The following is a 12500-nucleotide window of genomic DNA, read 5'->3' on the forward strand; positions in this document are numbered from 1 at the left end:
TTTTCTCTTTGAAGGAAGTTTGTTTTTGTCTGTTTCTCTGTTGGAAAATCACTGACAGAGCCGTACAAAAATATGGGATTATTCATTTAATCATTAAATAAAATACGGTGCACTGTGTTAGGTCTTGGTTCAACAGGTTATAGCATCATTTTAATATGTTTTAATAAACATTGAACCAGTCCGGCCCTCAGCTTGTAGCAAATTTGTTTTTTTGGCCCTCTGATGTGTTTGACTTTGACATCCCTGCCTTAAAGTGACCTAAGTAAACGTGTGTATGCGTGGAAAACATGGGGACCTGCAGTGAAACGTCACCTTGGAGCTGTCGAAGACCACCGTGCACTGAGGGTCTCTGGAGGTGGAGGACGAGCTGGACGGCTCCATCTCTGGAGCGATGAACACCGACTCCTCCTGGCCCCAGAAGTGGTACTGACAGAAGACGAAGTTGGACAGGTGGCGAGGAAGACCGTTGGCGTGGAGGATCTTCACCTGGGGGGGGAGGGGAGAGGAGGAAACGGTGCTCAGGTGATGATGAACTGTCGGTTTGAACGTCAGGGTTCGAGGGAAAGATGCAGAGCAGACATGATCTGAATGCATGGATTTAAAGAGATGCTCCGTCGTGTGTTAGTCCGTACGTTTTTAGTCTGGCGCTCCCCTAAAGTCAAGAAATATCTGTTATACTTTAAGAAGAAGGAGGAGGAGGAGGAGAAGAGGAAGAAGGAGCATGTGAACCATATGATGAACAGGTCAGTGGAGCCACATTTACAAGTTCTCACCACACAGTCCAGTCTGCGCTCCTGTGGATCTCCGTCCGCGTTGCTCCGCGGACTGTCAGAACGTGCTGGACCTTCCTCCTCAGAGCCTTCTGTACCCCGCCACACCTCCACATGCAGCCGACCTGCCACCTGACACACACACACACACACACACACACACACATATGCAATGTAAAATTCAGTTGCGGTCTGGAGCCCTGGATTTACATCTATGCTCTCGTCGAAGCCCCCAGACTCAGAACACAGGAGCTGATCTACTGCCTGCATCGGTCAGTTTGGTCGTGTCACTGTGTGACTTTGGTGTTTTATAAGGTAACACACTGAAGTACCTCATCGTACCCCCACTATCCCTTTAAGAAACACTTGTCCTTTGCTCCCAGCAGGCTCCTACCTCCCCCTTCTGGTTGATGATGGGCACGGCGTACTGCAGCTTGACGTCGTAGAACAAGCAGGCGAGGAAAACGTTGGCCACGCCGATCAGGCTGTGGTTCTCCTGCTCATCGAAGAACGGGTCGGCACGTTTGAAGTAGGACCTCATCACCTGTGTTAGAGACAGACATCACTTCCTGAACTCCTCAGGATGTGTCTGGATGTTTAACTGTGATTGCAAAACTACAAAAACATGATCCATCGGGACTTTTCCGTGTAAATCTCAAGTAATTCCTCTTAAATTGAGAATATTTGCCACGTTTTATCCGCATGTTCTTTGGTCACTGTGCTTGTTTTGCGTGTCTGCAGATGCAAAACTGAATAAAACCCTTAAAGTTCGACAGATTTTACTGTAAGTGATTCTTGAGTGTGTGGGTGCAACCGGCTCTCTTCACTCACAGGGTTGTCTTCGTCAAAGTCCTTCCACTCCTGGTAGAGCTCCCTCATGTCCACGAGCCGGTTCTCCATCTTTTCCAGCGCCCAGATCTGCTTCCCTTTACCTTTACGGCGGACTTGGATGGCCGGCTCACTCAGTACTACGTCACGCTATAAAGGGGGGGGGGGGGTGGTAGAGAGAGAGAGAGAGAGAGCAAACGGCTTTTTATTCATGTTGGCCTGAAAATCCCAGCAGAGGACCGGCATATTATGCAGATTACATCAGTTATATCACAGTCAATCATTTTCCAAACCATACACTGGGAACATGCCGGAGTTTGGCAAAGAGTTTACCAACGCTTAACATAGCAACAAAGGTCATTTAGGGCGCCCTCCCACTGTGCCTCCGTCCCGTGCCCCGTGCTTTAGGGTCCTTGTCCCCCCCCTCCAGGCCGTTTGTACTCACACTACCTGGGCCTCGGAGAATGCTTCTTGCTGCCTATACGTCATCACGCCGTAACACGTCACACGCATTGATGACGTCATGGCGATGCGTGGCTTTGTTTCCAGATCTTTCCGTAGACCTCTGAGTTTTTGTGCGTCTTGTCGACTGTTTTTGAATCTTTTCATCGACCAAATCTGCAGTAAACACTCCACCTCCGCATCACACCAACGTGAACCTTTCACCGCCATTGTTTGAAATGTCCGCGCATGGTCCCTCCTTCTTTTTTCTACGTCCCAACAGGCGCACAGGAAATGACCTCAGAACCGCCGTAGGCCTCGTGCACACGCTCGTGCTCGTACACGTGCAAACTCATTTTTATAGACTTGCCCTCCTGTGATGCCGTCTTTTTATCTCATATTCTTTTTTCTTTCCTTAATTTAATTAACTAACAAGCTGATAATAATTTCCTTTGTCCTCTGTGCACTTCACAACAATGATGCGTAATTTATGGTTATGTTCTACCTTCTTGGATTTAACTATTATTATTATTATTTGTTTATCCTGTATTTGTGTGTGTATTTAGATTTTTTCCATGTCAAAGCACATTATTACCTGCTGCTTTTACAAATAAAGTTATTATTATTATCTAGTTTTTCCTCAGAAATCGTGATTTACCGTGGATGATTTTCTTTCAATGTATCGAATGTGGCAGAGTCGTTATCGTGGACGACAACGTATCCTTATAGCATCGTACTGTGAGTTACTCTGATTCACACACACACGCACACACACACTCTACCTTCCTGTTGGCATCCAGGTTGGCAGCAGGTATCTGCAGAGTGACCAGGTACTCCGTCCTCTTGCTGAGCTCCTCTGCGATGAAGCTAGCCTCCTGTGTCAGCAGGTTGGCCCGGACGATCTGCTCCCTGAGGCGCCGCAGGCTGCGAGTCATCATCGCTTCTCTGAACCGCAAAAAAGTTCTACTTTTAGCATCTCTGGCGTCTTTCAGGTCAGTACAGGTTACACATCCTCCTGTTGTGTCTCACCTGTCCTCGCTCCAGCGTCTCATGCGCTTGTTGGAGCCAGGTGATGTCACAGCAGCCGTGGCGCCGGCCTGGAGGTCTGACGGGTCGAGGAGGTGCGAGGGCTTCTCAGGGGTGAGCCTTTGGCGGAGCCGCTGCAGCTCCTGCTCATACATCTGTCTCTGTCGCTCCAGGGCGCAGCGCTTCTCCTCCTCGTGCTGCCTCTCCAGGGTCTGCAACACCGACTGCAGAGGGTCTGAGGAGGAGGAGGAGGAGGAGGAGGAGGAGCCAGAGGATGGATGGATGGAGAGAAGAAGACGAGGAGAAGAAGTGGAGCAGTGAGTGAAGAAGTTTCTCATACACCATTCTGTTTGATCAAGTTAAAATTAGCACGGATAACAGGGTTCGTGCACCTTCGCCGAGGTCAAATTCAAGCACTTTGAAGCACTTTTCAGGTCCATTTTTAAGCTTTTCCAGCACTTTACAGTTTAAAGAACATAGATATTAAAAAGCCTGTGAATATTCTCATGTGTCCAGGTCGTCGTTCTCCTCAAAGCAATTTCAGTCAAAAGCAACTGGACTTGGTTATTTGTCAGGAAGACGTTTCACCTCTCATCCAAGAGGCTTCATCAGTTCATGTACACATCTGACCAGGACCAGGACCAGGCTGGGACTGGACCAGGACCAGGTCCAACTAACTGGTGTGGAGATCCAGGTATTTAACCTCTCACAAGGCCGATGATGTCACTGGAACCCTTTGTGCTCCAAGTGCCAACGAGAGTCGTGTGACAGTCGTTGGTGGGAAGTAGGTTTGGACTTCGTTAGTGCTGGTCCAGTCCCAGACTGGTCCTGGTCCTGCTCCTGGTCCAGTCGTTGGTGGAAGTTGGTCTGGACTTGGTTAGTGCTCTATTGAGTCTGAACGACAGTTGTTGGAGTCACAGGAGGACGTTTGTGAACGGTTGTTAGATTGTTGAATCTCCTGGGAAGGAAGGAATTTACAATGCGGCCCTTTCAAAGTCAAAACCAACGACTGTCACTCCAACTGATCAGTCCCAGCCTGGTCCTGGTCATGGTCCTGGTCCAGTCCCAGCCTGGTCCTGGTCCAGTCCCAGCCTGGTCCTGGTCCAGTCCCAGCCTGGTCAGATGCATACATGAACTGATGAAGCCTCTTGGATGAGAGGTGAAACGTCTTCCTTTGAGGATAGATATTAAAAATTACTATTTCTATTATTTTCCCGTTAAAATCACGTTAAAAGCGCTGGTTTTATGTTATAAACAACTGGAATGTTTTGTAATACCAGAAGAATAAGAAATTAAATAATATGTATATTCTATACTTGTGAAAGAAATGCAAATACAATTCAAGCACTTTTCCAACCTTGAAAACATTAAAATTGAGGCATTTTGAAGGATTTCCAGCCCCCGTTCGAACCCTGGTGTAAGAAGTGTTCGTCCTAAAATCACAACTGGGTCCAAACCACATAAGCTGGAAGTATTTCACAAAGCTGGACTCACTGTTGGTCCAAAAACCCAATATTTAGCTCATTATCTCCGTCTTTACACAGTCACAACACTGTGGAAAATAGAGATTAGAGGGTGAATATTGAGCTTGTGGACCCACGTTGGAGTCATCTGGTGTAAATATTTGGATTAAACTGCACACACGGCGTTTGGAGACATGTGTGATGACCATCGTGTGCTTCTGATGAAGCTGTAAAAACGGCGTTAAGTTAACTTATAAAGAATAAAGTTATTCTCCTCCACATGAACGACGCTCGGCTGCAACAGCGTCTTCTTTTAAACACAACCAAACACTTTTAGTTATGATTAAAGAACGTGTTTCATTTCTGTCCATTATCATTATTATGACTTTCTCCTTCTTAAAGGATGATGATAACACATTCTTGAATGATTGTATAATGTCCTAAATGTTTGGTTTTAATATTTATGTTTAATTTTTTGTATCCTATATGCTGTTTTATGTTACACAGTGCGTCTTTGAGTCACGCTCGTCGTATTAAATGTGCAGTAGAAATAAATTTGACTTGACTTTACGTCTCTTTTAGTTTTAATGTATATCACAACTGTACTTCTAGTGTTTATGTTATGTATTTGTCATTTCCTTATTATTGTTGGTATTGTCTCTTATCATTGTTGGTGTTTGTCTCTTACCATTATTGGTGTTTGTCTCTTACCATTATTGGTATTGTCTCTTACCATTGTTGGTGTTTGTCTCTTACCATTATTGGTATTGTCTCTTACCATTGTTGGTGTTTGTCTCTTACCATTATTGGTATTGTCTCTTACCATTGTTGGTGTTTGTCTCTTACCATTATTGGTGTTTGTCTCTTACCATTGTTGGTATTGTCTCTTACCATTGTTGGTATTGTCTCTTACCATTATTGGTGTTTGTCTCTTACCATTATTGGTGTTTGTCTCTTACCATTGTTGGTGTTTGTCTCTTACCATTATTGGTATTGTCTCTTACCATTGTTGGTGTTTGTCTCTTACCATTATTGGTATTGTCTCTTACCATTGTTGGTGTTTGTCTCTTACCATTGTTGGTGTTTGTCTCTTACCATTGTTGGTATTGTCTCTTACCATTATTGGTATTGTCTCTTACCATTGTTGGTATTGTCTCTTACCATTGTTGGTGTTTGTCTCTTACCATTGTTGGTGTTTGTCTCTTACCATTATTGGTATTATCTCTTACCATTGTTGGTATTGTCTCTTACCATTGTTGGTATTGTCTCTTACCATTGTTGGTGTTTGTCTCTTACCATTGTTGGTATTGTCTCTTACCATTATTGGTATTGTCTCTTACCATTATTGGTATTGTCTCTTACCATTGTTGGTATTGTCTCTTACCATTGTTGGTGTTTGTCTCTTACCATTGTTGGTGTTTGTCTCTTACCATTATTGGTATTATCTCTTACCATTGTTGGTATTGTCTCTTACCATTGTTGGTGTTTGTCTCTTACCATTGTTGGTATTGTCTCTTACCATTGTTGGTGTTTGTCTCTTACCATTATTGGTGTTTGTCTCTTACCATTGTTGGTGTTTGTCTCTTACCATTATTGGTATTATCTCTTACCATTGTTGGTATTGTCTCTTACCATTGTTGGTGTTTGTCTCTTACCATTGTTGGTGTTTGTCTCTTACCATTGTTGGTGTTTGTCTCTTACCATTGTTGGTATTGTCTCTTACCATTATTGGTATTGTCTCTTACCATTATTGGTATTGTCTCTTACCATTGTTGGTATTGTCTCTTACCATTGTTGGTGTTTGTCTCTTACCATTGTTGGTGTTTGTCTCTTACCATTATTGGTATTATCTCTTACCATTGTTGGTATTGTCTCTTACCATTGTTGGTGTTTGTCTCTTACCATTGTTGGTATTGTCTCTTACCATTGTTGGTGTTTGTCTCTTACCATTATTGGTGTTTGTCTCTTACCATTGTTGGTGTTTGTCTCTTACCATTATTGGTATTATCTCTTACCATTGTTGGTATTGTCTCTTACCATTGTTGGTGTTTGTCTCTTACCATTGTTGGTATTGTCTCTTACCATTGTTGGTGTTTGTCTCTTACCATTGTTGGTATTGTCTCTTACCATTGTTGGTATTGTCTCTTACCATTGTTGGTGTTTGTCTCTTACCATTGTTGGTATTGTCTCTTACCATTATTGGTGTTTGTCTCTTACCATTGTTGGTATTGTCTCTTACCATTGTTGGTATTGTCTCTTACCATTATTGGTGTTTGTCTCTTACCATTGTTGGTATTGTCTCTTACCATTGTTGGTATTGTCTCTTACCATTATTGGTGTTTGTCTCTTACCATTGTTGGTATTGTCTCTTACCATTGTTGGTATTGTCTCTTACCATTATTGGTGTTTGTCTCTTACCATTGTTGGTAATTGTTGTTACTATGTAACTCTAATGTGTTACTATGGTAACTCCAATGTGTGAATACTCAAACTGTTACTTTCTATGTTTAATATCGTGCACAACTTTGTATGAAACTAGAGGAAAGGTGTTTATAGCCCTGTGTCACAGTGGAGCTGATTTTTTGTTTCATATGTTTTATGAGGGTAGGATTAAATACGTTTTATCCTTCCTACTCTTTTCTTCTTTCAGGCAATGTTAGCAATACTTTATTTATTTTTTGTTGGAAACTATGATGGACAAGAGGTGACTTAATGTGTGCCTGAAATGAATAAATAAACAAACAAACAAATGTCAGAAATGAGCAAACGATGAGTCAAACCTGTGTCTCTGAAGCCTGATACGGCGTTTTCCTCCATCACTGGGCTGCAGACTCTTATTATTGTTGGAAACATTATTATTTTTATGACCCATTTTGAAAGATTTATATCTTTAGGAACAAATGTGTGTGTGTGGCTGAGCGCCAGGGAACACACTCTTAGTTTATGTCTTTTTAACGGAGTTTGTTGACGACAGTTATCTTAAGTGAAAATGCTGAGAGAAGTTATTTCTCTGTTCCACAGACGGACGTGATGTAGAGCGGGAGAGGAGGTCAGAAACACACGAGGTGGACTCTCTGCTGCTGCTCAGAGGTTTCCACTCTCATGTCTCAGGTATTTTTAGACTTAGATTTACAGTCTGATCTGTGAACTAGTGTTCATGTTGTTGTTCAGCTATTTTTGATTCAGTCTAAGCCCAGCCAGAAAATCCTGTTTAGTCTACTTCATCCTTTTTATTTGTGCGTCAAGTTTCAGTCGTCTAAAAGTCTGGGAGCTTTAGGGCGCACTCCCACTGTTCCTCCGTACCGTGCTCGAACAGGTTCCACGGCTAAAGTCTAGTTCCTTTGACCAGTGTGAGTGCAACCGTACCACGTCTAGGAGCGGCACGCTTGCCGTCCACGGCCCGTTTGGGAGAGGTGGGCTTTAGTAAAGCACGTTTGCACGTGTACGAGCACGAGCGTGCACACGTGTACGAGCACGAGGCCTACGGTGGTTCTGAGGTCATTTCCTGTGCGCCTGTTGGGACGTAGAAAAAAGAAGGAGGGACCATGCGCGGACATTTCAAACAATGGCGGTGAAAGGTTCACGTTGGTGTGATGCGGAGGTGGAGTGTTTACTGCAGATTTGGTCGATGAAAAGATTCAAAAACAGTCGACAAGACGCACAAAAACTCCGAGGTCTACGGAAAGATCTGGAAACAAAGCCACGCATCGCCATGACGTCATCAATGCGTGTGACGTGTTACGGCGTGATGACGTATAGGCAGCAAGAAGCATTCTCCGAGGCCCAGGTAGTGTGAGTACAAACGGGCCTGGAGGGGGGGACAAGGACCCTAAAGCACAGGGCACGGGTGTCTTAGTCGTGGAAAAAATTGTTAATGAAAGTTTAAGTTTAAAATGGTACAAAGGAATAATTTTCATACAATCCAACCAAAATAGATTTCAATTGGAAGCACAGTCCTATTAAATGTCTCTATATGCACAGATCCACTTTCTGTTATGTCACAGTAGGTGTTAAGTGGTTGAGACGCTGAGTAATGCACCGTCATTTATTCACCACGACTGCCTCAAACGTGCTCAGAGGAAGCTCCTCGACTGAAACACATCTGCGTGTTATTAACTGTACCATACTAAATAAACCTGCGTTCATCTTGCTCCTTGATGAAGAGCACCTTCATCATCGTCTGCCGTTTTGCTGCGACTCACCGTTGTTGCCCATGCCTTTCATCATGACCTCGGCCTGAGCGAACTCGTAGCCGAAGCTCAGCTCGCTGGACGCGTCGCTGGACGCATCGAAGTCCACCTCCAGCCGGTCGGTGCTCAAACACGTCTTCATCGCAGCACCGCCCTCCTCGTCCTCAGCTCCCGCGTGGACCATGTGCCTCGGCAGGCTGATCCTGTGTGCGTCCATGTGTGTGTGAGCAGGCGGCGGTTGTGTTTGGACATAGGCGAGAAAGCGAGTGACAGAAAGAGGAAGGATGATGAAACAGGAAGGGACACAATGAAGAGTTTGTGATCACACGTAAATAAACGCCGTCAAAACACGCTGGTGATAGTAATGAAACACCACATGGCTTCAATAAGTCAGAACTCTGTGGGTGCAACGGACCTGAAGAAGTGGTTGTTTCCCCACAGGAGTCGGTCTCCGTGGTGGAGCTGCACTGGACTGGTGACTGCAGCACCGTTCACACATGTTCTACAGTGAAGATAGAAACAACGTGAGACCACATTTGAGAAGAGATGATGCTCTACATGCAGGTCCTTGGGCTCATGCCAGTGTCAGTGCAAGTTACTGATGGATTTCAACAGGATGGTGCACACGGCTTAACCTGCAGATCTTTCCTTAACTCATTGAATTCGTACTCAGATTCATAATCTTATTATTTCCTGTTCTAACTTCCTGAATTGTCTTCTTTGTTCTTTTGCATTCCTTCTACGACACAAATGGTTTGACCCTTTTAACATTGTTTGTACTTAATTGATGGCCTCCTGAGCCCATCCTGATCTCTGAGCTCCGTTGTATTTTACTCTCAGATCAGTCTGGTAATGTGCGGCGGAGAAAATCAGGCGCGAACGTCCAACCAGCGTTGGTTTCGAGGTGGATTTAAGTGTGACGCATGCAAATCCGACCTGATCTAGGCACATTTTCAGACAGCGGTAGCCCTAATTCTACTACCCGCTCGCTAACACTTTCTGTGATCCTGGCTCCTGAAATTGGGCCTCTGATCTGCTTCCGACATACGTTTTGTCGATCTGATTGGTTGATTTGGCCCGTATGTTGATGATAGACAGATGGTTAATCCAATCAGAAACCAGTGTTTAAAGTTAAACTCTTCCGCCTTGCTGTGTAGGTGTTCAGCACGAACATGATTTCTGTGCTGATGGAAGCGTGCGGCAGCGTGTAAACTCGTTCAAACACGTGAGAAAGCAAAAGCAGCTGTGCACGGAGAGGTCCTCTGTGACGTTACAGCGACCGATCAAACATAGCCTGCACTGTCGTTGATTCAGGCTGAGCACATACCGAGCGTTGCGGTGAGGACTGAGCACCACACCGTTGTTCTCGCTGATGTCGATGACGCAGTGCTCGGCTTGGATGGCCATCCCGCACAGCTGGATGTCCTGCGAGTTAGCCGAGCCCACCCGCGTGTGCTCCTGGAAACATGGTGACAAAGGGTGAGCGATGTGTGCATGTTGTCATGACGTCTGTGTGTGTCAGTCCCTGGACTCGAGCGTGTGTGCGGTACCTTCAGGTAGTAAACCAGCAGCTCGTTGAGGGCGGGGTCCGCGTTGAGGTTGACCAGGAAACACTTGTCATCCACCACTCGGATTCCAGACGACTGCAGGGAGATGCCCAGACTCTCCAGCTGCTTCTGACGCTCCTGCAGGAAACACAGTTCATGAACATAGGTGTGTGTGTGTGTGTGTGTGCTTATGTGTGTGCATGTGCGCGCATGCATGTGTGCGCGTATGTGTGCGTGTATGTGTGCGTATGTGTGTGTGTGTGCGTGTGTGTGTGTGTGCGTGCGTGTGTGAGTATGTGCATATGTGGGTATATGTGTGTGTGTGTGTGTGTGTGTGTGTGTGTGTGTGTGTGTGTGTGTGCGTATGTGTGCGTGTGTGTGCGTGTGTGTTACCTGTGCTATAGCCTCGGTCTTCCTCAGCTTGTCCTCCCAGGTGACGGTCATTTCCTGGATCAGCTTCTCGGACTCCTCCAGCCGGTCCTTGAGCTCGGGGGCCTTCATGGACTGAGAGTGACAGACGCCGTGTTACCCTCGCCACCAACGACCATTACTCAACATTCACAACACTGACGTAATCTGAACCTCGGCCTCGGTGAGCTGCTCCTTCAGCTTCTCCACTTCCTCTCGGAGCTCCCGGATGATCCTGGCGTTGGGGTCCTCATTGACGACGGCGTGGTTGATGATGCTCTTGGCCCTGTCGGCGTAACGCAGGGTCGACAGCGTCTCGTCGTAGTTGTCTGCAGAGGGGCTGATGGTGGCGACCATGGCTGTGCGGCTGTTCCCTCCCAGGCTGTCCTGCGAGTAACAACAGAGAACTCAGGACTGTTTTTATGGCCTGTGTGGACCCTGTTTTAGAGACCTTGGCCTGTGTGGACCCTGTTTTAGAGACCTTGACCTGTGTGGATCCTGTTTTAGAGACCTTGACCTGTGTGGATCCTGTTTTAGAGACCTTGGCCTGTGTGGACCCTGTGTTAGAGACCTTGGCCTGTGGGGATCCTGTTTTAGAGACCTTGGCCTATGTGGACCCTGTTTTAGAGACCTTGGCCTATGTGGACCCTGTTTTAGAGACCTTGGTCTGTGTGGACCCTGTTTTAGAGACCGTGGCCTGTGTGGACCCTGTTTTAGAGACCTTGGCCTGTGTGGACCCTGTGTTAGAGACCTTGGTCTGTGTGGACCCTGTTTTAGAGACCTTGGCCTGTGTGGACCCTGTTTTAGAGACCTTGGCCTATGTGGACCCTGTTTTAGAGACCTTGGCCTATGTGGACCCTGTTTTAGAGACCTTGGCCTATGTGGACCCTGTGTTAGAGACCTTGGCCTATGTGGACCCTGTTTTAGAGACCGTGGCCTGTGTGGACCCTGTGTTAGAGACCTTGGCCTATGTGGACCCTGGTTTATGTGACATTTACAAATCTACATTTAACTCAATTAAAATTCAACAATGAGCCAAATTAAAGTCTCAAATCAAAGCATCAAAGCCGGCAAAAGGAGCCTTTTTCCAACTGAGCAGAGCGAATGAGAAGAACCAGCAGAGCCCTGAGACGTGACGGGGAACATAACAAAAAGCACGTTAATTACTCAGAGACTTAGAGATTTAAAATGTGCATATTGCACCAGCACCCTGCTGTGTGCTAAAGAGGGTCTGAGGAGCTGGAGACGCAGATATGAAGCTGTTTGTCTTATTTTCTGGGTTTACCTTGAGCAGCCAGGTCAGCACAGAGTCTCTGTAGGGAACGAACTTGCTCTTGTTCTTCCCGGCTCCCTGGTCAGCCAGGGCGGAGATGACTAACCCCAGGGTACTGAGGGACCTGGAGGGAGGGACGCAGAGAGAGAGAGAGAGAGAGAGAGAGAGGAGGGGCGGAGTGTTTACAGGAGAGAAAACAGTATTATTTAGTGATATTTCAAAATAAAATGAAAGAAGAAAAGTTTCTCAGAAAATGTGTTTTCACCCTAAAAGAGTGTAGAGAGAGAGATAGAGAGAGAGAGAGGGGGATGGATTGATAGATGGATAGATACATAGATAGACGGATGGATGGATGGATGGAGATAGAGATAGAGATAGGGAAGGATGGATGGATGGGGATAGGGATAGGGATAGGGATAGGGATGGATGGATGGATGGATGGATGGATGGATGGATGGATGGATGGATGGATGGATGGATGGATGGATGGATGGATGGATGGATGGATGGATGGATGGATGGATGGATGGATGGATGGATGGATGGATGGATGG

The 12500-nt window shown here is 45.8% G+C and overlaps 1 protein-coding gene across 2 annotated transcripts in view; it reads right to left on the reverse strand.

Moving 5' to 3' along the window:
- Nucleotides 1-12500, reverse strand: part of LOC310961804 (kinesin-like protein KIF13B) — a 48336-nt gene that overhangs the window by 18764 nt on the left and 17072 nt on the right. For both annotated transcript variants that reach the window (XM_083934037.1, XM_083934036.1), the window contains 13 exons: nucleotides 11959-12070; nucleotides 10848-11060; nucleotides 10659-10769; nucleotides 10269-10403; nucleotides 10046-10176; nucleotides 9134-9220; nucleotides 8731-8921; nucleotides 3069-3300; nucleotides 2822-2984; nucleotides 1602-1748; nucleotides 1165-1314; nucleotides 774-902; nucleotides 313-486 (listed from right to left, as the gene is read on the reverse strand). In XM_083934037.1, the coding sequence (XP_083790163.1) occupies nucleotides 313-486; nucleotides 774-902; nucleotides 1165-1314; nucleotides 1602-1748; nucleotides 2822-2984; nucleotides 3069-3300; nucleotides 8731-8921; nucleotides 9134-9220; nucleotides 10046-10176; nucleotides 10269-10403; nucleotides 10659-10769; nucleotides 10848-11060; nucleotides 11959-12070 (1975 nt within the window). The remainder of the gene's footprint in view (nucleotides 1-312; nucleotides 487-773; nucleotides 903-1164; nucleotides 1315-1601; nucleotides 1749-2821; nucleotides 2985-3068; nucleotides 3301-8730; nucleotides 8922-9133; nucleotides 9221-10045; nucleotides 10177-10268; nucleotides 10404-10658; nucleotides 10770-10847; nucleotides 11061-11958; nucleotides 12071-12500) is intronic.

This window comes from Echiichthys vipera (genome assembly GCF_963691815.1).
Source record: "Echiichthys vipera genome assembly, chromosome: 19".
Taxonomy (NCBI): domain Eukaryota; kingdom Metazoa; phylum Chordata; class Actinopteri; order Perciformes; family Trachinidae; genus Echiichthys; species Echiichthys vipera.